Source organism: Oncorhynchus nerka, unplaced genomic scaffold (assembly GCF_034236695.1).
Source record: "Oncorhynchus nerka isolate Pitt River unplaced genomic scaffold, Oner_Uvic_2.0 unplaced_scaffold_895, whole genome shotgun sequence".
Classification (NCBI taxonomy): Eukaryota; Metazoa; Chordata; class Actinopteri; order Salmoniformes; family Salmonidae; genus Oncorhynchus; species Oncorhynchus nerka.
In genome coordinates, this window is record NW_027040400.1 from 1 (window position 1) to 24,760 (window position 24,760).

Below are 24,760 nucleotides of genomic sequence, written 5' to 3' on the forward strand. Positions count from 1 at the left end.
ACTTTGCACTTGTACTATATACAGTGGGGCAAAAAAGTATTTAGTCAGCCACCAATTGTGCAAGTTCTCCCACTTAAAGATGAGAGGCCTGTAATTTTCATCATAGGTACACTTCAACTATGACAGACAAAATTAGAAGAAAAAAATCCAGAAAATCACATTGTAGGATTTTTAATGAATTTATTTGCAAATTATGGTGGAAAATAAGTATTTGGTCAATAACAACAAAAGTTTATCTCAATACTTTGTTATATACCCTTTGTTGGCAATGACAGAGGTGAAGACTTACAGAAAACATTTGACAAGGTTTTCACACACTGTTGCTGGTATTTTGGCCCATTCCTCCATGCAGATCTCCTCACGAGCAGTGATGTTTTGGGGCTGTTGCTGGGCAACATGGACTTTCAACTCCCTCCAAAGATTTTCTATGGAGTTGAGACTGGCTAGGCCACTCCAGGACATTGAAATGCTTCTTACTAAGCCACTCCCTCATTGCCCGGGCGGTGTAATTGTGATCATTGTCATGCTGAAAGACCCAGCCACGTTTCATCTTCAATGCCCTTGCTGATGGAAGGAGGTTTTCACTCAAAATCTCACGATACATGGCCCCATTCATTCTTTCCTTTACACGGATCAGTCGTCCTGGTCCCTTTACGTAAAAACAGCCCCAACGCATGATGTTTCCACCTCCATGCTTCACAGTAGGTATGGTGTTCTTTGGATGCAACTCAGCATTCTTTGTCCTTCAAACACGACGAGTTGAGGTTTTACCAAAAATGTATATTTTGGTTTCATCTGACCATATGACATTCTCCCAATCTTCTTCTGGATCATCCAAATGCTCTCTAGCAAACTTCAGACGGGCCTGGACATGTACTGGCTTAAGCAGGGGGACACGTCTGGCACTGCAGGATTTGAGTCCCTGGCGGCGTAGTGTGTTACTGATGGTAGGCTTTGTTACTTTGGTCCCAGCTCTCTGCAGGTCATTCACTAGGTCCCCCCGTGTGGTTCTGGGATTTTTGCTCACCGTTCTTGTGATCATTTTGACCCCACGGGGTGAGATCTTGCGTGGAGCCCCAGATCGGGGGAGATTATCAGTGGTCTTGTATGTCTTCCATTTCCTAATAACTGCTCCTACAGTTGATTTCTTCAAACCAAGCTGCTTACCTATTGCAGATTGTCTTCCCAGCCTGGTGCAGGTCTACAATTTTGTTTCTGGTGTTTGACAGCTCTTTGGTCTTGGCCATAGTGGAGTTTGGAGTTGTTGGAGTTTGGCTGTAGTTGAGTCAGTGTGTTGGCAGCAGCCACTCAATGTTAGTGGTGGCTGTTCAACAGTCTGATGGCCTTGAAATAGAAGCTGTTTTTCAGTCTCTCGGTCCCTGCTTTGATGCACCTGTACTGACCTCGCCTTCTGGATGATAGCGGGGCGAACAGGCAGTGGCTCGGGTGGTTGTTGTCCTTGATGATCTTTATGGCCTTCCCGTGACATCGGGTGGTTTAGGGGTCCTGGAGGGCAGGTAGTTTGCCCCCGGTGATGCGTTGTGCAGACCTCACTACCCACTGGAGAGCCTTACGGTTGTGGGCGGAGCAGTTGCCGTACCAGGCGGTGATACAGCCCGACAGGATGCTCTCGATTGTACATGTGTAGAAGTTTGTGAGTGCTTTTGGTGACAAGCCAAATTTCTTCAGCCTCCTGCTGCGCCTTCTTCACGATGCTGTCTGTGTGGGTGGACCAATTCAGTTTGTCCGTGATGTGTACGCCGAGGAACTTAACTTACTAACCTCTCCACTACTGTCCCGTCGATGTGGATAGGGGGGTGCTCCCTCTGATGTTTCCTGAAGTCCACAGTAATCTCCTTTGTTTTGTTGACGTTGAGTGTGAGGTTATTTTCCTGACACCACACTCCGAGGGCCCTCACCTCCTCCCTGTAGGCCGTCTCGTCGTTGTTGGTAATCAAGCATACCACTGTAGTGTTGTCCGCAAACTTGATGATTGAGTTGGAGGAGTGCATGGCCACGCAGTCGTGGGTGAACAGGAGTACAGGAGAGGTCTCAGAACGCACCCTTGTGGGGCCCCAGTGTTGAGGATCAGCGGGGTGGAGATATTGTTACCTACCCTCACCACCTGGGGGTGGCCCGTCAGGAAGTCCAGTACCCAGTTGCGCAGGGTCTCGAGTTTGGAGGGTACTATGGTGTTAAATGCTGAGCTGTCGTCTATGAACAACATTCTCACATATGTATTCCTCTTGTCCAGATGGGTTTGTGCAGTGTGGTTGCGATTGCGTCGTCTGTGGACCTATTTGGGCGGTAAGCAAATTGGAGTGGGTCTAGGGTGTCTGGTAGGGTGGAGGTGATATAGTCCTTGACTAGTCTCTCAAAGCACTTCATGATGACGGAAGTGAGTGCTACGGGGCGGTAGTCGTTTAGCTCAGTTACCTTAGCTTTCTTGGGAACAGGGACAATGGTGGCCCTCTTGAAGCATGTGGGAACAGCAGACTGGGATAAGGATTGATTGAATATGTCCGTAAACACACCAGCCAACTGGTCTGCGCATGCTCTGAGGACGTGGCTGGGGATGCCGTCTGGTCCTGCAGCCTTGCGAGGGTTAACACGTTTTAATGTTTAACTCACATCGGCTGCAGTGAAGGAGAGTCCGCAGGTTTTGGTTGCGGGCTGTGTCAGTAGCACTGTATTGTCCTCAAAGCGGGCAAAAAAGTTATTAGTCTGTCTGGGAGCAAGACATCCTGGTCTGCGACGGGGCTGGTTTTCTTTTTGTAATCCGTGATTGACTGTAGACCCTGCCACATACATACCTCTTGTGTCTGAGCTGCTGAATTGCGACTCTACTTTGACTCTATACTGGCGCTTAGCTTGTTTGATTGCCTTGTGGAGGGAATAGCTACAATGTTTGTATTCGGTCATGTTTCCGGTCACCTTGCCCTGGTTAAAAGCAGTGGTTCGCGCTTTCAGTTTCACGCGAATGCTGCCATCAATCCATGGTTTCTTTTTTGGGAATGTTTTAATCGTTGCTATGGGTACGACATCGTCAATGCACTGTGGCGAAATCTGCACGGAGCCTTCACCGTGCACTGACACTTTAAGAGTGCATCAGCAGTAAGGAAGGAGGAAATAAAGAGAGCTCATTCAGCTCTTTGGGGAGGGGCTCTTGGGTGGCGCGACAGAGTGATTGTGTGTGCTGTGCTGCAGAAGTTTTGTTTGTTTTCAGTGTGTGTAGTTTATAAAGTATTTAACTCAATCATCGGTGTGATCGCTTTAGATCGTGGTTGTTTTTATTTGGGACCGCGCCCGTTATGGATCGCATGGATTAGTAGCAACATTGTTGCGAAGCTTTAACATACAAACAAACAAACCATCGGACAGTCAGACAGTACACCGGCAGGCCTGAAGCCCACAGCTAAGATTTCTCTCTTTCTCTTCCCTCTCGTTCCAGTGCTTTACCCTGCAACAGACTCTCTATTTTTCAAATGCACTTCCCATTGAAGTTCATTAGAGCTGGACTATTATTGCCCTGCCAGAAGTATTTGGATGGACATTTTAGTTAAAAGGGAGGTTGCTTGCAAGTTGTGTATTGTTATGTGAACTGTATTGAGGTGAGGTGTACTAATGACATGTGGCTGAGAAGACTGTGGACATTTTTAAGGCCTTTGTTGTGTCGATGAACACCCCCCACATTCATACCCTTTGCACTCCTCCACTGGACGATAATACATATTATTGCAAATCCTCTGTTGATGACTGGGTTCTTTCTTGTATGAAGTTGCTGTTGAATTGCTCTGCCATTATTATTATTATTATATGAGGGATTCTTGTTGGGGGTTACCCCTGTGCTGTGATGTGGGTTTTATATGGTGTGTATTCTCTTTTCTCTCCACTGGCTATCTGGTAAACAGGCTACACTCTAGGCAGTCTCTTCTGCTGATGTGTGTGGGTCTGGTAGTGGTATTCTCTCTATTCTACTATTTTCCTTTCGGCATGGTTAATACCTGCCTGGCGCCCGAACAAAATCTTTCTTTACCCCTCTCTAATAAATACCGCTACAGCACTTTCTAATGAACTCGCTCACCGAATCAGCGTATTCGTCAATGTTGTTGTTGGACGCAATACGGAACATATCCCAATCCACGTGATCGAAGCAGTCTTGAAGCGTGGAATCAGATTGGTCGGACCAGCGTTGAACAGACCTGAGCGCGGGATCTTCTTGTTTTAGTTTCTGTCTGTAGGCAGGGAGCAACAAAATGGAGTCGTGGTCAGCTTTTCCGAAAGGAGGTCGGGGGAGGGCCTTATATGCGTTGCGGAAGTTAGAATAACAATGATCCAGGGTTTTATCAGCCTTTGTTGCGCAATCGATATGCTGATACAATTTAGGGAGTCTTTTCAGATTAGCCTTGTTAAAATCCCCAGCTACAATGAATGCAGCCTCAGGATATGTGGTTTCCAGTTTGCATAGAGTCAATGTGTGGGCCCATCGATGTGTCTGCTTGGGGGGGAATATATACGGCTGTGATTATAATCTAAGAGAATTCCCTTGGTAGGTAATGCGGTCGACATTTGATTGTGAGGAATTCTAAGTCGGGTGAACAGAAGGACTTTAGTTCCTGTATGTTGTTATGATCACACCACGTCTCGTTAACCATAAGTCATACCCCCCCCGCCACTCTTCTTACCGAAAAGATGCTTGTTTCTATCGGCGCGATGCGTGAAGAAACCAGCTAGGTGCACCGACTCCGTTAGCGTCTCTCGAGTGAGCCATGTTTCCGTGAAGCAAAGAACGTTAGTCTCTGATGTCTCTCTGGATTGCTACCCTTGCTCGGATTTCATCAACCTTGTTGTCAAGAGACTGGACATTGGCGAGTAGTATGCTAGGGAGTGGTGTGCGATGTGCCCGTTTCCGGAGCCTGACCAGAAGACCGCCTCTTTTATGACGTCGTTGTTTTGGGTCGCCAGCTGGCATCCAATCCGTTGTCCTGGGTGGAAGGCAGAACACAGGATACGCTTCGGGAAAGTCATATTCCTGGTTGTAATGATGGTGAGTTGCTCTTATATTTAGTAGTTCCTCCCGACTGTATGTAATGAAACCTAAGATTACCTGGGGTACCAATGTAAGAAATAACACGTAAAAAAAACAAAATACTGCATAGTTTCCTAGGAACGCGAAGCAAGGCGGCCATCTGTCGGCGCCGGTAAAGCACCGCCTTATCTCAGCTCACTGGTCACCATAGCAGCACCCACCCATAGCACACGCTCCAGCAGGTATATCTCACTGGTCATCCCCAAAGCTAATTCCTCCTTTGGCCGCCTTTCCTTACAGTTCTCTGCTGCCAATGACTGGAATGAACTGCAAAAATCACTGAAGCTGGAGACTCATATCTTCCTCACTAACTTTAAGCACCAGCTATCAGAGCAGATCACTGCACCTGTATATAGCCCATCTGTAAATAGCCCATCCAACTACCTCATCCCACATACTGTTATTTATTTAGCTCCTTTGTACCCCAGTATCTCTATATTGTAATTATTTCTCCACTATAGCCTATTTATTGCCTTACCTCCCTTATCCTACCTCATTTTGTAACGGTTTTGACTTGAGGTTATTATTTATAGGGGTGCCAGGTAGGTTGTGCCTACCAGAGAAAACATTGGTTTCTCCTTTTAGTTTGGGTGGGAATGAGTCCCATCTGGTCCGTCAAGTCTACACCAATACAAAGGACTTATGTAAAAGTCAGGATGGAAATAAACTTTTCATAAACACTTAACATTGGAAAGAACTTCAAAAACAACTATATTCTTTTGCGTGGGTTGTATTAGCAACAACAATGATGATTACACACACACATATAATAATATCACAATTAGTTCTGGTTCCTCCAGAAATGTCCTGTACCTCGGGCCTAAAAAGAGTCCAGCCCGGTAAAGGAGTTCAGTGAACTCAAGTGACTTCTGTCACGCAATGTTTGTCCGTTCATTCAGTGTAGCGTAAACCCAGTATTAATCATACAATCAATATAACAATATTTTACCACAGAACTTTAAAGCGTATCAACTCTTACTAAGTCCTCAACTACAACTAACTACATAAATCACAGTCGGGTCAGTCAGACAATCCAATCCGCCAACGAAGAACGGAGCGGTGTAGTCCACGGACGCAAAGAGTGGATCCGATCCTGGGTAAACTCTATTAGGCTACAAAACACACGTTTTACGGCAACAAAACAACGGAATAGAGAAGCTTCGGGAACTGAGGGTTGAACACATCCTCAGTCACGTCTCCATCACAACCCCACTTTTGCGCAGCTGATGCTGGCTATTTAATTGGGAATTAAAGGGAAAGCGCCCTGTTGGAAGGAGCTACACTGAGACTGTTCAGAAAAATTCAGGGCCGTCACAATTTGCACACACTGTATATATACTTTTTTCTATTGTATTATTGACTGCATGTTTGTTTATTCCATATGTAACTCTGTTGTTTGTGTCGCACTGCTTGGCTTTATCTTGGCCAGGTCACAGTTGAAAATGAGAACTTCTTCTCAACTAGCCTAACTGGTTAAATAAAAATATACAGCAGTGGAGGCCGCTGAGGGGAGGCCGGTTCATAATAATGACTGGAAAGGAGCTAAAACCATGTTTTATTTATTTGATACCATTCCACTATTCCGCTCCAGCCATTACCACGAGCCTGTCCTCCCCAATTAAGGTGCCACCATCCTCCTGTGGTGTACAGTATGTGTAAATTTTGCAGTTGTTAAATTATTTTGATGTGATATAAAAGTAAAGGGCTTTATTTTTCTAGTATCGCATTTGAGAATCGATTGGCGTTTAGAGGTTTTGGCTGCCAGAGCCAGTCTACCTCTGAAAATAACATAAGGTCCTTGGACCTTAAGGAGTAACGGGGAGGTTAGGCTCCTTAAGAGTACATCTTGAGCTAGTGCTAGCTATGAATATTTATTAACATTTAAGATGCATTGGGATGTCAGCTTCCATGTGATCAATGCATTTTGAAAAGTCAGCGCTACATATACAGTACATGTCTTTCTGGAGATGTCTTTCTGGTACTAGTAAAAATGTGTTTTGAGCTTCACCACTGTACTGTAGTTCATTCTAACGGTCCTAAATTCTAGAACACTGCTGTGCTTAGGCGTACATGTTTTGGACTATGATAGACGCTCTACACCTGCCTCTTACCTGTGGAATGTGATGATGTCACGGACAGGTAGCGCAGGTGCGGCCGCTCCATGGCAGTGGGTGTGGCCAGCAGCAGGAGGCGGTTGGCATGGAGATGAGACCGGAGACATTCTCCATCTTCAGAACACAGGAGAATGACTCGGTAGATGGAATAATCAACCACACTTTATTCTGTAGCATGTGGTAATAAGTGTGGAGGGTACTGATGTTTCATCTCTCTCTGTCCCCAGGCCTGTCAGTCAGAACAGCACCTAGGGAAGTACTACACTGTGCCCCCCTCCCACTTCCACACTGTCTTCCCCCATGGCCTGCCTCCACGATACCAAGAACAGGTGTGTGTGTGTGTGTGTGTGTGTGTGTGTGTGTGTGTGTGTGTGTTACAGTATGACTGACTGTCTGTACCCGTGTCCAGGTGAAGACGTTTAACGAGGGCTGTGTGATGGTGAGGCAGCCTGCTCTGGAGCTGATATCTCACCTGAAGAAAGCTGACTACAGCAAGCCCACCCTGCGCTACCTACTCTGTATCCTACCCTACCTAATATACCTGATCACACCTCAGTGTACCTTTACACATTTAATATACAGTCGTGGCCCAAAAAATTGAGAATGACACCGATATTAATTTCCACAAAGTTTGCTGCTTCAGTGTCTTTAGATATTTTTGTCAGATGTTACTATGGAATACTGAAGTATAATTACAAGCATTTCATAAGTGTCAAAGGCTTTTATTGACAATTAATGTTGACCCTTCTTTTTCAAGACCTCTGCAATCTGCCCTGGCTTGCTGTCAATTAACTTCTGGGCCACATCCTGACTGATGGCAGCCCATTCTTGCATAATCAATGCTTGGAGTTTGTCAGAATTTGTGGGGTTTTGTTTGTCCACCTGCCTCTTGAGGATTGACCACAAGTTCTCAATGGGATTAAGGTCTGGGGAGTTTCCTGGCAATGGACCCAAAATATCAATGTTTTGTTCCCTGAGCCACTTAGTTATCACTTTTGCCTTGTGGCAAGGTGCTCCATCATGCTGGAAAAGGCATTGTTCTTCACCAAGGAGTTCCTGGATGGTTGGGATAAGTTCCTCTCTGAGGATGTGTTGGTACCATTCTTTATTCATGGCTGTGTTCTTAGGCAAAATTGTGAGTGAGCCCGCTCCCTTGGCTGAGAAGCAACCCCACACATGAATTGTATCAGGATGCTTTACTTTTGGCATGACACAGGACTGATGGTAGCGCTCACCTTGTCTTCTTCGGACAAGCTTTTTTTCCTGATGCCCCAAACAATCGGAAAGGGGATTCATCAGAGAAAATGACTTTACCCCAGTCCTCAGCAGTCCAATCCCTGTACCTTTTGCAGAATATCAGTCTGTCCATGATGTTTTTCCTGAAGAAAAGTGGCTTCTTTGCTGCCCTTCTTGACACCAGGCCATCCTCCAAAAGTCTTCGCCTCACTGTGCGTGCAGATGCACACACACCTGCCTGCTGCCATTCCTGAGCAAGCTCTGTACTGGTGGTGCCCCGATCCCACAGCTGAATCAACTTTAGGAGATGGTCCGGGCGCTTGCTGGACTTTCTTGGGTGCCCAGAAGCCTTCTTCACAACAATTGAACCGCTCTCCTTGAAGTTCTTGATGATCTGATAAATGGTTGATTTTGGTGCAATCTTACTGGCAGCAATATCCTTGCCTGTGAAGCCTTTTTTGTGCAAAGCAATGATGACGGCACGTGTTTTCTTGCAGGTAAGCATGGTTGACAGAAGAAGAACAATGATTCCAAGCACCGCCCTCCTTTTGAAGCTTCCAGTCTGTTATTCGAACTCAATCAACATGACAGAGTGATCTCCAGCCTTGTCCTCGTCAACACTCACACCTGTGTTAACGAGAGAATCACTAACATGATGTCAGCTGGTCCTTTTGTGGCAGGGCTGAAATGCAGTGGAAATGTTTTTGGGGGGATTCAGTTAATTTGCATGGCAAAGAGGGACTTTGCAATTAATTGCAGTTCATCTGATCACTCTTCATAACATTCTGGAGTATATGCAAATTGCCATCATACAAACTGAACTGAGGCAGAAAACTTTGTGGAAATGAATGTGTCATTCTCAAAACATTTGGCCACGAATGTACACACAGTCATCCCCGTACCTCTCTATGACCTGTGTTGTCTACCTGTATTGTGTTGAATTATGTTGGTGTTGACCTTGACTGGTTGTGTAGATGGGGTGAAGGGCAGTGGGAAGACCATGTCTCTCTGTCATACTGTCCACTACTGCTCCACACAGGGATGGCTAGTACTACACATACCAGATGGTAACACACACACACCCCGACATGGCATACACACAGACACACAAAATAATGATGATGATGATGATGATGATTATGATAATAATCTCCTCTCTATAGCCCACCTGTGGGTGAAGAACTGTAAGGAGCTGTTGCCTTCCTCCTACCACGCCTCCCGCTTTGACCAGCCAATACAGGCCTCCAACTGGCTACGCAACTTCAGAACCACCAATGAACACTTCCTCTCCAAGGTAGCCCCTCCTCCTCAGATAGATAGTGGGCGCCAGGTACAGTGCCAGTCAAAAGTTTGGACACACGGTGTGCAAAGCTGTCAAGGCTTTGCACACCGTACAAACCCAAAAAGCTGTAATCACTTTTTGGGTTACTACATGATTCCATATGTTATTACATAGTTTTGATGTCTTCACTATTATTCTACAATATGGAAAATAGTAAAAGAAAGAAAAAGAAAGAAACCCTGGAATGAGTAGGTGTGTCCAAACCTTTGACTGGCACTGTATGTGTTGCCTGTAGGAACAAATCTAGGATCAGTTTATCATCCCCTAATCCTAACATTAGAAGTAAGATACAGTGCCTTCAGAAACTATTCACACACCTAGACCTTTTCCACATTTTGTTGTTACAAAGCCGGATTAAAATGGATTTAATTGTTGTTTTTTGTCAACGATCCACACAAGTTCTCAAAGTGGAAGAAACATTTTATTTCTTTAATTCATGGAAAATAAAAAAGTAATATTTTGATTTGAGTTAATACATGTCAATCACATTTGGCAGCAATTACAACTGTGAGTCTTTCTGGGTAAGTCTCAGAGCTTTGCATACCTGGATTGTACAATATTTGCCTATTCTTAAAAAAAAAATGTTTAACTAGGCCACTCGGGAACATTCAATGTCATCTTGGTAAGCAATTCCAGTGTATATTTGGCTTTGTTTGTTTCTCAGTGTCGGTTTATTTTTATCCTAAAAAACTCCAGAGGCCTTGCCGATGACAAGTATACCCATAACATGATGCAGCCCCCACCATTCTTGAAAATATGACATGATACTCAGTGATGTGTTTGTTGTGTTGGATTTACCCCAAACATAACACTTTGTATTCAGGACAAAAAGTTAATTTCATACCACATTTTTTTCAGTATTACTTTAGTTCCTTATTGCAAACAGGAAGGCTTCCTTCTTTTCACTCTATCAATTATGTTAGTATTGTGAACCATAGGAAAAGCTCCCTGGCCTTTGGTTGAATCTGTGCTTGAAATTCATTGTTTGACTTAGGAACCTTACTGATAATTGTGTGTGTGGGGTACAGTGATGTCATTTTAAATACTATTGCACACAGTTGTTAAGCATATTTTTACTCCTTGAGGCATCCTGTATTTGTGACTGTCTCCCCTTGTTGTTTTAGATCAAGTTGAGGCAGCGGTACGTGTGGACTAAGAGAGAGAGCACTGAGGAGGGACGGCCACTAGGGGAGCTGGTGGACATGGTGAGTCCAGTGTCAACGTGTCCTTTATTAAGGCGTCAGCATCCTTCAGTTTGGCCGAACTTGGCTAGGCGAACCGAACGAGTGTGCTCGCATGCTCCCTTAAAAGACCGTCACTTGAAAAATGTTAATAGTGCTGTTTGTCCATTAAGATGCCGTAGTCAGAATTAATCTAAAATAACCTAATCTGTTATGACGTTTTTGCCAAGGAGATCTTAGTCATGCAATTTTACATTTAACTAAGATGTATTGTGCAGTATTTTTCAATTAACAAATGTGCATGAAAACAAGTAATCTCTTGTTGAATGACAAAGACTTTATTGCAGAATCCCTACGAAGGGGTATAGAGTTCAGCTACCGACTTCGGCTTGCCTCCAGAAAAAAATGAACACAAACATCACAATGTAGTCATAATATATGCACAAACTGTTCCGACCTGGTTTGTCTGGGAATCATGTGGACGCCTTGCGTCTGGGCTCCAGTTCTGAAACATAATTGGTTCAGTGCACTTCTCTTAAGAATCTCATACCACGTATCATTGTTAAGCTGTGTTTTTCACCCCAGGGAGTGTCTCGTGTGAAGAGCAGCAGTGATGTGGTGGGGGCAGTTCTAAAGGAGCTGAGGCTACAGGCTGGGGGGACAGAGGGGGGCTTCAGGCTGGCTGTGGCTGTTGATGGAGTCAACGGTCTCTGGGGAAGGACCACACTCAAGAAGGAAGACAAGAGCCCTGTACTAATACATTCATTCACCTCACTGTGGATCTATAAAAAAATGTTGATTTCTATTGCTTCCATTTTTGTGTAGATTGCTTACTTATCTCCCCTGTCACTTTTCCCTTCTCTCCTCTGCCAGGTGGCTCCAGAGGAGTTGACATTGGTTCATAACTTAAGGAAGATGATCAACAATGACTGGGTGAGAACTGCATGGTGGTTATCCTCTAATAGACATTAGAAAATTACATGATTGTGATTTACACCTCTGTCCCTCTCTCTCTCTCCTCAGTGTGGAGGGGCGGTCATCGCCACGCTGTCTCAGACAGGATCTCTCTACGCTCCAAGCTCTGCCTACCTGCCCCAGGAGCTGCTGGGAGAGGTCAGGAGTCATGATTACATCCTGGTTAATGTTATATGTCCAGTCCAAAAACTACCTCTAACCCTTGGTGTCTATTGATTTGGGCTAAGGGAATGATCTAGATGTTTTTGGAATGATCTTTAGATGTTTTTGGACAAGACCCTTCTGATCCAGTGTTTCTATTTTAAAGTGTTCTGATGTGTTTATATGCATCAGTCAAATAGAAACAGAAGTTCACCTATTAAAAACATCCTCATCCTCTGTGTTCCTCCTACAGGAGGGCTTTGACAGCATGGACCCGTTTGTCCCAGTACCAGTCTCCCTCTACAGTGAGAAGGAGTTTGAGAGCTGTTACCTCTACTACCTGGACCGCCACTGGCTACAACACCCACACAGTAAGAGAGATTCACTTTCACCACTGTTTGTGATGGTTTAGATTATGACATGTTGAACTGATTGAGAGATTTCTCTATAAAGGTCAGACAGAGGAAGGGAAGAAAGAACTGATCTTCCTCAGCAACAGAAACCCTTCTGTACTGGAGAGACTGTGTGCCTTCCTGTAACATCACACATGGGCCCACACACCCATAGAGATAGGACTCATCTTTATATCTGTGACAGCATGGCCAGCAACATTGAGGCTACAACCCATAGGAATCCCCACTCAGTTGACTACTTTGACCACTTTAAAATGGCGGAAGCCCTCGATGGTGCTGCCCATGCGACATCAAGGCCACTAGCATTCTCTATGGGACAAACGCCAATACAGACTCATACATGGATTATAACGTTGCAGTTGTGTATGTGTCCCTCCATAAATTATTCTGTTGTGACGCATGATAGTGTCTTTCATAATAAAAATATACATGAAAAACAGTCAAATCTCATGTTCTTTTATCTGAGCCAATACAGCTATTTTCTTCATGAAAAGTTAGTGATGTTTGTCTTTTGAATATAGAGAGCATCTGACACAATGCACTTAATTACAACAAACTACTACTTTAAGTCAATACATTTTTATTTGACCAAATCAAAGGGTTAAAAAGCCTCAAGGCTCTTGAATACAGTTTAGTGGTAGATGTAGACAGGTATGGTCAAGTGAAGATGTTACTCTGCCTCATTACTAGTGTCCTCACGAGAGCACCAGACCACATTTCTGGGACTGTAGAGCATCAGAGCACCTTCGTCAGGGAGGGTGAAGTGACCTCTTTGTGCATTGTTGGGCCGGTCGATGTTACGATGTCCAGATCACCACTCTGTCTCTGTAGAGCTCCAGCGTACCTTTGTCAGTGAGGGTGAGGTGGCCTCTTTGTGTATTGTTGCAACGGCCAGTGTTACTTGACCAAATGGGATGGTCCTGCGTAGTGTAGATGACCAGGTTGCCATCCTGTTGGAGGATGAGCCTCTGAGCATCTTTGTTCACAGTGTTTGATGCCCAGACAACCCGACCCCAACCGTAGAGCACAAAGTTGCCATCGGTCTGCAAAGAGAAAATTAATTTGCATATAAACATGTTAGACAAAGATGACCTCTGTACTGCTGTGCATTCCTTTCATCCACTTAAATGATCACTTAAAGTTTAGTGTGAAAAATATTTCCCAAATTATTTTTCAATATTCGCAAGTGTTCGTCAGCTAAATCAAAATATTAGGGGTGTGCATTTATTCCATTCGATACGTATCTAGATACTTGGTCTGCGATCTGATACAGGAATTACGTTGTCATTTGAAACAATTCGATGCGGTTTGATTAGAGAATGGTTTGATGCGATGTAAATCGATGCACTAAGATTTGTTTCATTTCCCATTCTAAATTAAAATCTTCAATTCGTAACATATCAATCAGAATGTATAATGGACATCCACAAATGAATACACACATTAGGAAATGTAACATATCAATGGTGACCCGTCATTCAGATCAGGTGGGGCAGAGCCTGTTTAGCATGTTATTTTGGCATTAATACGTGTCCAAGTCTGGGTTTAAGGGTCTCTATTCCAAGCTTAAAAGGATAAACATTCAACACCATGGGCCAGAAAAGTTTGAATACATTGTCCATGCTGTCAATCCAGCATGCCTTCTGCCGCATTCAAAACAACTGGAAACTTTGAAATCTCAGACTTTAATGAGTTCAAGACAACAGGGAACAAGCTCAGACTGGGAAAATACATTTTTTGAACGGTCATTCAACTTGGAATTCAAAGTTGTGAACTCGGGCCTCTTTCTAGAGCTCCGACCTGAAGATCACTGACGTCATGATTCAACCTTGTTTTCTCCCCCCCGAGTTCCCAATTGTCTTGAAAGCACCATAAATCCAGGAAATGCCAGACTGATGAAAAATTTGCCCAGAAGGACCGCCACGCAACCTTCCTGTTCAAGTGAGCACGGCACAACAAGGGGAGTCCAAAAATGGCTTGTTTGTAGCTGCATAAATTATGTAATATGACAGGGAGATATGTATACTGTAGCTAAGAAAGTACTACTACGTGTATTTTGTGTAGTAAGCTGTTAGTAGCCCATGTGCCTCACCCTAATAATTTGGTCCCTTCCCCCCTACTGTTCTGACTTGGTGGTGCCCATGTAGCCTATTTTAGAGTAATGTAATCATTGAAAATTGTAAGAGCTTTCATTGTCTGCTTATATGCCCCCTTTATCCTATGGTACTGACTTGGTGTACAGGGAGAATGTTGTAAGAACGGCCCCTGTTCTGAATTCTGTCGCTGTACATTTCAAAAGTGCTGAACAAATAGCTATATTGACTGTGTCCGCTCATTAATGTTGTACTCAAAATTACAGATTGCCTCTTATCTGCTCGTTGTCCCCTTATGTCATAGTTTGTACAACTCAATTATCAGTAGAAACCACATTTGTTTAAGCAAGTCAGCCATATCAGCTATGTTTTTTAAAGGGCAGTAAATGAGGATGAATTAACCATTTCGCTGCCAGACAAGGCTCCACTGATAGCCAGGTGTAGCAGTGATAATGATTTACGCAATTGTGCTAAAAAGAAAGCTCCGCTGCTGGGACAGCTTTATGTAGGCCCTAACAGTTTGTGGGCACCGTTTGTCACCGTTATAGTGCATTTCGTGTATTGCTTAGTGTTGTATTGGCGTTGCTGTCATGCATCTAAAACATTTTTTTTTGTTCACCCACCAAGATTTACATTCTAAAGTCGCCATTGCATATCCATACTAAATGCAGTATCTTGGATTTACTTACAGAATAATACGAAATGCTCGGAGACCACATTGAGTGGGGTGGTAGATGCCTCGTCTCTGTTATTGCTCTGCTCAGGTGCCTATATAGACATACATCATTTACACGCACGCACACACACAGAACCCAGGTCCTGCGTGTCCCCAGGCACTCATTTGTTGACTTCGAAAAAGCCTTGGTTTCATGCATGTTATCAGAAGCCGCCTCCCTACATTTGTTTTACTCACTGCTTTAGCACACTCCACCAACCCTGATGTCCTTGCCGTGTCTGAATTCTGATATTTCCATACCAAACTACAACATTTTCCATCAAGATAGAACTGCCAAAGGGGGAGGAGTTGCAATCTACTGCAGAGATAGCTTGCAAAGTTCTGTCATACTTTCCAGGTCTACGCCCAAACAGTTTGAGCTTCTAATTCTAAAAATGAATCGCTCCAGAATTAAGTCTCTCACTGTTGCCGCCTGTTACAGACCCCCCTCAGCTCCCAGCTGTGCCCTGGACACCATATGTGAATTGATTGCCCCTCATCTTCAAAGTTCGTTCTGTTAGGTGACCTAAACTGGGAAATGCTTAACATCCCAGCAGTCCTACAATCTAAGCTAGATGCCCTCAATCTCACAAATGATCAAGGAACCCACTAGGTACAACCCTAAATCCAAAAACATGGGCACCCTCATAGACATTATCCTGACCAACTTGCCCTCCAAATACACCTCTGCTGTTTTCAATCAGGATCTCAGCTATCACTGCCTCGTTGCCTGTATCCGCTATGGGTCCACAGTCAAATGACCGCCCCTCATCACTGTCAAACGCTCCCTAAAACACTTCTACGAGCAGGCCTTTCTAATCGACCTGGCCAAGGTATCCTGGAAGGATATTGACCTCATCCCGTCAGTCGAGGATGCCTGGTCGTTCTTTAAAAGTAATTTCCTCACCATCTTAAATAAGCATGCCCCTTTCAAAAAAATGTAGAACTCCAGACGTGACTGCCCTCGACCAGCACAAAAACATCCTGTGGCGGACTGCACTAGCATCGAATAGTCCCCTCAATATGCAACTGTTCAGGGAAGTCAGGAACCAATACACGCAGTCAGTCAGGAAAGCAAAGGCTAGCTTTTTCAAACAGAAACTCCTAAATGTTTTGGGACACTGTAAAGTCCATGGAAAACGAGAGCACCTCCTCCCAGCTGCCCACTGCACTGAGGCTAGGTAACACGGTCACCACCGATAAATCCATGATAATCGAACATTTCAATAAGCATTTCTCTACAGCTGGCCATGCTTTCCTCCTGGCTACCAGCTCCGCAGCTACTTGCCCGAGCTTCTCCTTCACCCAAATCCAGATAACATATGTTCTGAAAGAGCTGCTAAACCTGGACTTGTACAAATAAGCTGGGCTAGACAATCTGGACCCTCTTTCTAAAATTATGCCATTGTTGCAACCCCTATTACCAGTCTGTTCAACCGCTCTTTCGTATCGTCCGAGATCCCTAAATATTGGAAAGCTGCCGTGGTCCTCCCCCTCTTCAAAAGGAGGTGACACTCTAGACCCAAACTGTTATAGACCTATATCCATCCTGCCCGGAACTCTGGCAGTCTCTATGGGGTGCCACAGGGTTCAATTCTCGGGCCGACTCTTTTCTCTGTATATATCAACGATGTTGCTCTTGCTGCGGGTGATTCCCTGATTCACCTCTACGCAGACGACACCATTCTGTATACATCTGACCCTTCTTTGGACACTTGACTAACCTCCAAACGAGCTTCAATGCCATACAACACTCATTCCGTGGCCTCCAACTGCAAGTAAAACAAAATACATGCTTTTCAAACATTCGCTGCCCGCACCCACCCGCACGACTAGCATCACTACTCTGGACGGTTCTGACTTATGGGCCCACACACCCATAGAGATAGGACTCATATTTATATCTGTGACAGCATGGGCAGCGCCATTGAGGCTACAACCCATAGGAATCCCCACTCAGTTCGCTGTCCGCTCCCACCCGCACGACTAGCATCACTACTCTGGACGGTTCTGACTTAGAATATGTGGACAACTACAAATTCCTAGGTGTCTGGCTAGGCTGTAAACTCTCCTTCCAGACTTATATCAAACATCTCCAAACTAAAATTAAATCTAGAATCAGCTTTATATTTCGCAAACAAAGCCGCCTTCACTCACGCCGCCAAGCTTACCCTCGTAAAACTGACTATCCAATACTCTACTCAGCAAACTGGATGCAGTCTATCACAGTGCCATCCGTTTTGTTACCAAGGCCCCATATACCACCCACCACTGCAACCTGTATGCTCTAGTCGGCTGGCCCTCGCTACATATTCGTCATCAGACCCACTGGCTCCAGGTCATCTATAAGTCTATGCTAGGTAAAGCTCCGCCTTATCTCAGCTCACTGGTCACGATAACACCCACCCGTAGCACGCGCTCCAGCAGGTATATCTCACTGGTCATCCCCAAAGCCAACACCTACCTTGGCCACTTTTCCTTCCAGTTCTCTGCTGCCAGTGACTGGAATGAATTGCAAAATAAATAAAGAATTTTTAAAAATATATAATAATAATTTAAAATTCGCTGGAGACTTTTCCTCACTAACTTAAAACATCAGCTAACCTATCACTGCAGCTGTACATAGTCCATCTGTAAATAGCCCACCCAATCTACCTACCTCATCCCCATATTGTTTTTAATTTACTTTTGTGCTCCATTGCACACCGGTATCACTACTTGCACATCATCATCTGCTCATCTATCACTCGTGTTAATCTGCTAAATTGTAATTACTTCGCTACTATGGCCTATTTATTGCCTTAACTCCTCACGCCATTTGCATACACTGTGTTATGTTCTGTTAATTACTGATGTCCCCTTTAAGGATGGAGCACCCTTGGTCATGCGCAGTGTGGTTCTATGTTATTCTGGTACTAACTCGTTTGAGTAAATGTGAAGCTCCAGTTCAATTGCTTGTATTCAGAGTCTTTTTAAATAACCCCTACCACGTCTGGATGACATCTTTGCTGCACTAGCTGGTGGGAAACACTTCAGTAAAATCGATCTGAAACAAGCTTACCTGCAGCTACCGGTTGAAGAGAGCTCCAAACAGTACCTGACAATAAACACACACAAAGGTCTATACAAGTATAACCGCCTGGTTTTTGGCATTGCATCAGCCCCAGCCATTTGGCAACAAACTATTGACCAGATTTTGCAAGGAATCCCAGGAACCCAGTGTATCCTGGATGACATGATCATAACAGGACGCACCGACAAAGAGCACCTGGCTAACCTGGAAGAGGTCCTGAAAAGACTGAAAGAGTATGGTCTACAGGCAAACTTAAAGAAGTGTGAGTTCTTCAAAGACAAGAACGTCTTCTGTGGACATGAGATTGACTGCAATGGATTGCACAAAACACAGGGCAAAATCGAGGCAGTGGTACAGGCACCACGACCACAAAATATCACAGAAGTGAGATCTTTCACGGGACTGATCAATTACTACAGAAGATTCCTCCCAAACCTTTCAGCAGTACTCCAGCCTCTAAATCAGCTCCTGGAAAAGAATAGGACATGGCGGTGGACAGAGCAGTGTGAAAATGCATTTCTGGAGGCAAAACGGCTCATAACATCTGAACAGGTCCTGATGCATTACGACCCTGAAATGCCAGTGAAGTTGGCTTGTGATGCGTCCCCTTATGGATTAGGGGCAGTCCTTTCACACACACTGAAAGATGGGTCAGAGAGGCCAGCTGCATTTGCGTCACAAACATTGAATGATGCAGAGAAAAACGACTCACAAATCGACAAAGAAGCACTGGCACTAGTGTGGGGCGTCAAGAAATTCCACGCATACCTATATGGCAAGCGTTTCACACTGGTTACAGATCACCAGCCGTTGCTTTCCATTTTCAGTCCAAAGAAAGGCATTCTGGCAATGACAGCAGCCAGGTTACAGCGATATGCCCTGTTCCTTGCCAGTCATATGTATGACATTGAGTTTAAGCCGTCATCCCTCCACACAAATGCAGATGGATTATCCAGACTGCTGTGTACAAAAGAAAGACAAAGGAGGGTGGATGCAGTGGACATGTTCCATACCGCTCAGCTCGAGGCCCTACCAGTCACAAGCACAAGTTATCAAACATGAGACAAGGAAAGATGTGACCTTGTCAAAAGTGTACACCTACACCATGTCAGGATGGCCAGCTCCTGGCAGAAAGGAGCTGACTCCGTATTTCCAGCGGAGAAACGAAATTACAACGTACCAAGGATGTTTGATGTGGGGAATGAGAGTCATGATACCCCAGAAATGCCAACATCTAGTCTTGCAGCAACTACATGAAGGTCATGTTGGAATTGTCTAAATGAAGCTGCTCGCAAGGAGCCACTTCTGGTGGCCAGGTCTGGACCAACAGATAGAAAATATGGCAAAGAACTGTAGTGGATGTTTGGAAACCCTTCACATGCCTGCTCCTGTCCCAGTCCACCCATGGGAATGGCCCGCAGAGCCATGGCAGAGAATTCATGTGGACTACGCTGGTCCCTTTGAAAAGCACATGTTTCTGGTTATAGTTGATGCCCATTCCAAATGGCCAGAGGTGTTTTGCACTGACTCCTCCACCTCAGCTCAGACGATAGAGTGTCTCAGAACAACGTTTGCACGCTTCGGTTTGCCACTGCAGCTGGTAAGTGACAACGCACAAGCTTTAGTAAGTGATGAGTTTACAAGATTCATGTCAGTAAATGGAATCAAACACTCAACCTCAGCTCCGTACCACCCTGCCACCAATGGGCTGGCAGAACGCTTTGTGCAAACCCTAAAGCAAGGACTCCGTGCAGCAAAACGAGACAAAGGGACTTTACAAACAAAACTGGCCAAGTTCCTGGCCTCCTACCGAAACACCCCACATGCCACGACAAATCAAAGCCCAGATGTACTGATGTTCGGGAGGCCTCTCCGCACACAGCTGGACATCATGAAGCCAAACAGGCGTAATTAAGTGCTGAACAAACAAGCCAAGATGCTCTCCGGTGGCCGGGAGCGCCATCTCCAAACAGGACAGGAAGGGATGGTGCGAGACTACAGAAGAGGAGGGAAATGGACAAGAGGGACCGGACCGTACACACACAAACGGGACCCAGAACTTACCAGGTTCAAGTGAGCCCAGACATAATGTGGCGGCGTCACATTAACCAAATGCATTCCACGGAAAACAGCACAACAATCGAGAGAGAACAGGCACAGAGAGCTCCTGAGAGTGACACACAGGGAACTGTAGAGGGCGGTGGTGCAGTAAAGAGACCCCAAGCTGAAAGAAGGGAACGTGTTGATGAAGGTGCTGCTATAGCAGACGCTATAATGGAACAAGCACACACTGAGGATGTTCAGGAGCCTCCAGACAATCTGAGGCGCTACCCAGAACGAAGGCACCGTCCACCAGACAGACTAGACTTATAAACAAACAAACAAAAACGAACTGTTCAAGTTCAAATTAAAAGATGCAAAATAACTACAACAAGTTCTGGGAAATGTTTCAGTTGTGGTTTGGTAAAAGTAACTCTGATTGTATAAGAGAAGGAATGTTATGTTCTGTTAATTACTGATGTCCCCTTTAAGGATGGAGCACCCTTGGTCATGCGCAGTGTGGTTCTATGTTATTCTGGTACTAACTCGTTTGAGTAAATGTGAAGCTCCAGTTCAATTGCTTGTATTCAGAGTCTTTCTTATTACATAAATAAGTACTAAGTGTTAAGACACTACACACTGTATATAGACTTTTTTTTCTATTGTGTTATTGAGTCTATGCTTGTTTATTCCATGTGTAACTATTTATCTTGGCCAGGTCGCAGTTGTAAATGAGATAGTTCTAAACTAGCCTACCTGGTTAAATAAAAAATAAAATAAACTCTAGCTCATGATCAGCAGCAGATATTCATTTAGAATGGGAACTGAACATGTTCATGCAACAGTGCATAGAATCATATCGCATCGAACTGAATCTCAATTCGTTCTCTAATCAAACCATATCGTTTCCTACTAAAACATAATTTGTGTCTCATATCGGAGCCCATGTATCTAGTATACACTGATTGTTTAAAGAAAAACGACCAAAACTATTTCTGATCGTGAACCTGGACAATAAAAATGAAATATATTTTAAGTCCATTCAGCAGGTAATTCGATGATAAAGCTATCTATTCCTGGTGCTTTTTCTCCACGCGAATGTTTTAAAAGCATCTAATATTTCTTTTTGGGTGGTCTCTGTTTTGAGTGATTTATTTTTCGTCTGCTGATAATTGCTTCAGGGTTGAGTCTAAGGCTATAGGATTCGTCCACCTGTTTAATTCGGATTTATATCAATTTCCATAAAGCTTTTAAAATTGTCATTAATTGCGTTGTTTCTAATTAACATGAATGTGTATATTTTACAATTATAACTGGTTTAGCGTGTATTCGTTTTGTGAGATATTTACCAGGGATATTTTCCATTAAGTAATATGCTTTATTTGAGTTTAACCTGTAGTTGTTGGCTCTCTTCAAAAGTAAAAGATCGTATTCCTTCGTAAATTCAGAAAATGTTATTTTCTTCTTTATCTTGTAAAGATTTATGGGCTTTCTAAGATTGTGATTTATTTATCTTGCATTTTAATTTCTAAATCAGATGTAACTTTTTGCAGAGTATGAGATTATCATTCCCCTAATGTTTTTAAAAATGGTATTTAACTAGACAAGTCAGAACACATTCTTATTTACAATGACGGCCTAGGAACAGTTGGTTAACTGCCTTGTTTGGGGGCAGAACGACATTTTTTCCCTTGTCAGCTCAGGGATTCAATCTAGCAACCTTTCGGTTACTGGCCCAACGCTTTAACCACTGGGCTACTTGCCGCCCCAATGTACACCTTAAAGGCATACCAAATTATATCAGCGGTTGGCTTTTCTCTGTCCTCTGTCTACATTTGTAATGGTAAATATTTTAATTTACGTATTTAATACATTTCGGATCCAGAAGATGCTCGCTGATGATTCTCCTACTACAGTTGCTGTGTAGGAGAAAAAATAAAATATAAGTGTATTTTTCTGTTGGTGTAATTAATCAGAATGATCATTATCATTTTTTAATCCAGTAAATTCTTGAATAGCTTTTCTTACTTAGAGAAAAACAGATGCCTCGATCTTTAGTTTCTTGGCAATTTCTCACATGGAATAGCCTTCATTTCTCAGAATAATAATAAACTGACGAGTTTCAGAAGAAAGTTCTTTGTTGCTGGTCATTTTGAGCCTGTAATCGAACCTATTTCTGATCAATTTGATGTTATTTTAATGGACAAGAAATGTGCTTATCTTTTCAAAAACAATGACATTTCTAAGTGGCCCCAAACTTTTGAACATTTTTATATATATTAGAGAATAAAAATAATGTTTCAAGAATAAGGTTCAGCTGAAGGCACCAGAGTTAAATCCTCTCACTTTGCCAGTAACTCTTTCTGCTACCATTAATGTCAAGCCGTCTACACGTACAGTTTGATGCATTCGTTTGATAAATCCAACATATGCAACATAATTTCCAATTGAACGCTGCGTTTGCCTTGCAGCATTGCGTTGCAGAGCCAGTTGCAGTGAGTTGTGTGGTGCATGTTGGATTTATCGAATGCATCAAACTGTATGCTAGATGGCTTGACGTTAATGGTAGCAGAAGGTGAATGTTGAACTTTTGTTGTACACATATCCATTAAATATTTTTTAAATATATAATTCAAGTTTGACTACATAATTTATTACACAGCATTGATTTAATGACACTGTCTGTCTGATCACAGCTTGAATCGTTACATCCCTATAAAAAAAATTCTAAGGTCAAAATAAGTTGCAGACCAGATATCTAATGTTAATATAATTGAAATGTAAGTGTTTCACTAACTATTGTACCTGAAAGATAGCTTTAAATTCTCCATTGTTGGAGAGGAGGTAGTCCCCTTTCAGCAGAATCCTCTCGGTGCTCATGTAGTTCTTACTCATGATTCTGAAAGAGAGAATTGATATTGTTTATTTGCTGCAGTTTATTATAGTAAACACCCACACAAACAGGAAGGAGCAAAACACATTTAGACAAAAGGAAGAAAGAGAGAGAAAATGTGCCTAAACTAGCTCTTTTATAATGAGAATGGATAATTCCAGTTCTAAATGACAAATGTAAAAAATAACTAAATAATACACAAAAGTAATAGAAATGCATCTCATTAAGACCTAATTTAACTGGCCATTCCCTGTACATAAATGAAAAAACACACGTTAAAATAGGAGTTACCTCAAATTCTTAAATGAACTTACAAGTATTTAGGAGCAGTAGATTGAAGAAGTGAATTGCAGGTTGCAGTTGTGCGGTGATGAAGCAGCTCTGGCCTTATATCCCTGCTCAGGTGAAGGGGGTGGAGTAATAAGGATGAGGAAATGGGTGGTGTCCACTGTACATTAAATTTGACCAAATGCGGCTGAAATGTACATGATAGTTACAATGACCAGTGGTGGAAAAAGTACCCAAATGTCATTTGAGTAAAAGGAAAGATACCATAAGAAAAAGTCACCCAGTAAAATTCTATTTGAGTAAAAAAACATATATATATATATATATATATATATTTACAGATAGCCAGGGGCACGCTCAAACACTAAGACATAATTTACAAACAAAGCAAGGGTTTAGTGAGTCCGCTAGATCAGAGGCAGTAGAAATGACCAGGATGATTGTTACGGAGTGTAATTGATAGGTAATCGACTAGACGGACTTTTTCCTGGACTCCGTGTGTAGGGATTTGTACAATGCTTGAACAAGGCTATTGAACTTGACATTGGTGTCTGTCTTCATTCCTTTATCCAACATATCATATCATGGTATCAGAAGTGTCTTGAAAACCACACGTTTGTTATTTCTGTAGCTGAGTACAGTATTGGCGCGGTTACGTTCCATATGCGAACACACACCGTTTCCTACTGCTAGTCACAACACGGATCAACTCGTTGTTAGCTGGCAAGCTAGCATCACTACCTAATGTTACCTCGATGGCTGAAGGCAAAGATATCTCCTATTCCATCGCTATGGCAGCGAACATTCCGCCACCAAATCCCATGATTCTCACAGGGGTCTCGAATACTAATTGGTACAACTTCAGGGACGAATTATTATCTATTATTTTTTTTCACCTTTATTTAACCAGGTAGGCTAGTTGAGAACAAGTTCTCATTTACAACTGCGACCTGGCCAAGATAAAGCATAGCAGTGTGAACAGACAACACAGAGTTACACATGGAGTAAACAATTAACAAGTCAATAACACAGTAGAAAAATAAAAAAAAGAGAGTCTATATACATTGTGTGCAAAAGGCATGAGGAGGTAGGCGAATAATTACAATTTTGCAGATTAACACTGGAGTGATAAATGATCAGATGGTCATGTACAGGTAGAGATACTGG

General features: G+C 43.4%; 2 protein-coding genes across 2 annotated transcripts; one reads left to right on the forward strand and one right to left on the reverse strand.

Annotated features, from left to right (window-relative positions):
• The first annotated feature begins 7,183 nt into the window (after positions 1-7,183).
• On the forward strand, positions 7,184-12,930 carry LOC115125600 (small ribosomal subunit protein mS29-like). Its single transcript, XM_065016735.1, has 11 exons — positions 7,184-7,342; positions 7,431-7,532; positions 7,613-7,721; positions 9,414-9,506; positions 9,603-9,733; positions 10,906-10,986; positions 11,548-11,712; positions 11,836-11,895; positions 11,986-12,075; positions 12,332-12,449; positions 12,532-12,930. Exons 1-11 carry the CDS (start codon positions 7,289-7,291, stop codon positions 12,615-12,617), a joined length of 1,089 nt encoding a protein of 362 aa, XP_064872807.1. The 5' UTR covers positions 7,184-7,288; the 3' UTR covers positions 12,618-12,930.
• A 178-nt stretch (positions 12,931-13,108) lies between these two features.
• Positions 13,109-23,771, reverse strand: LOC135570760 (B-type lectin plumieribetin-like). Its single transcript, XM_065016729.1, has 3 exons — positions 23,620-23,771; positions 23,218-23,311; positions 13,109-13,534 (listed from the first exon to the last, which is right to left on the reverse strand). The coding sequence occupies exons 2-3, from the start codon at positions 23,305-23,307 to the stop codon at positions 13,289-13,291; spliced, it is 336 nt and encodes a 111-aa protein (XP_064872801.1). The 5' UTR covers positions 23,308-23,311; positions 23,620-23,771; the 3' UTR covers positions 13,109-13,288.
• Between the last annotated feature and the right edge of the window lie 989 nt (positions 23,772-24,760).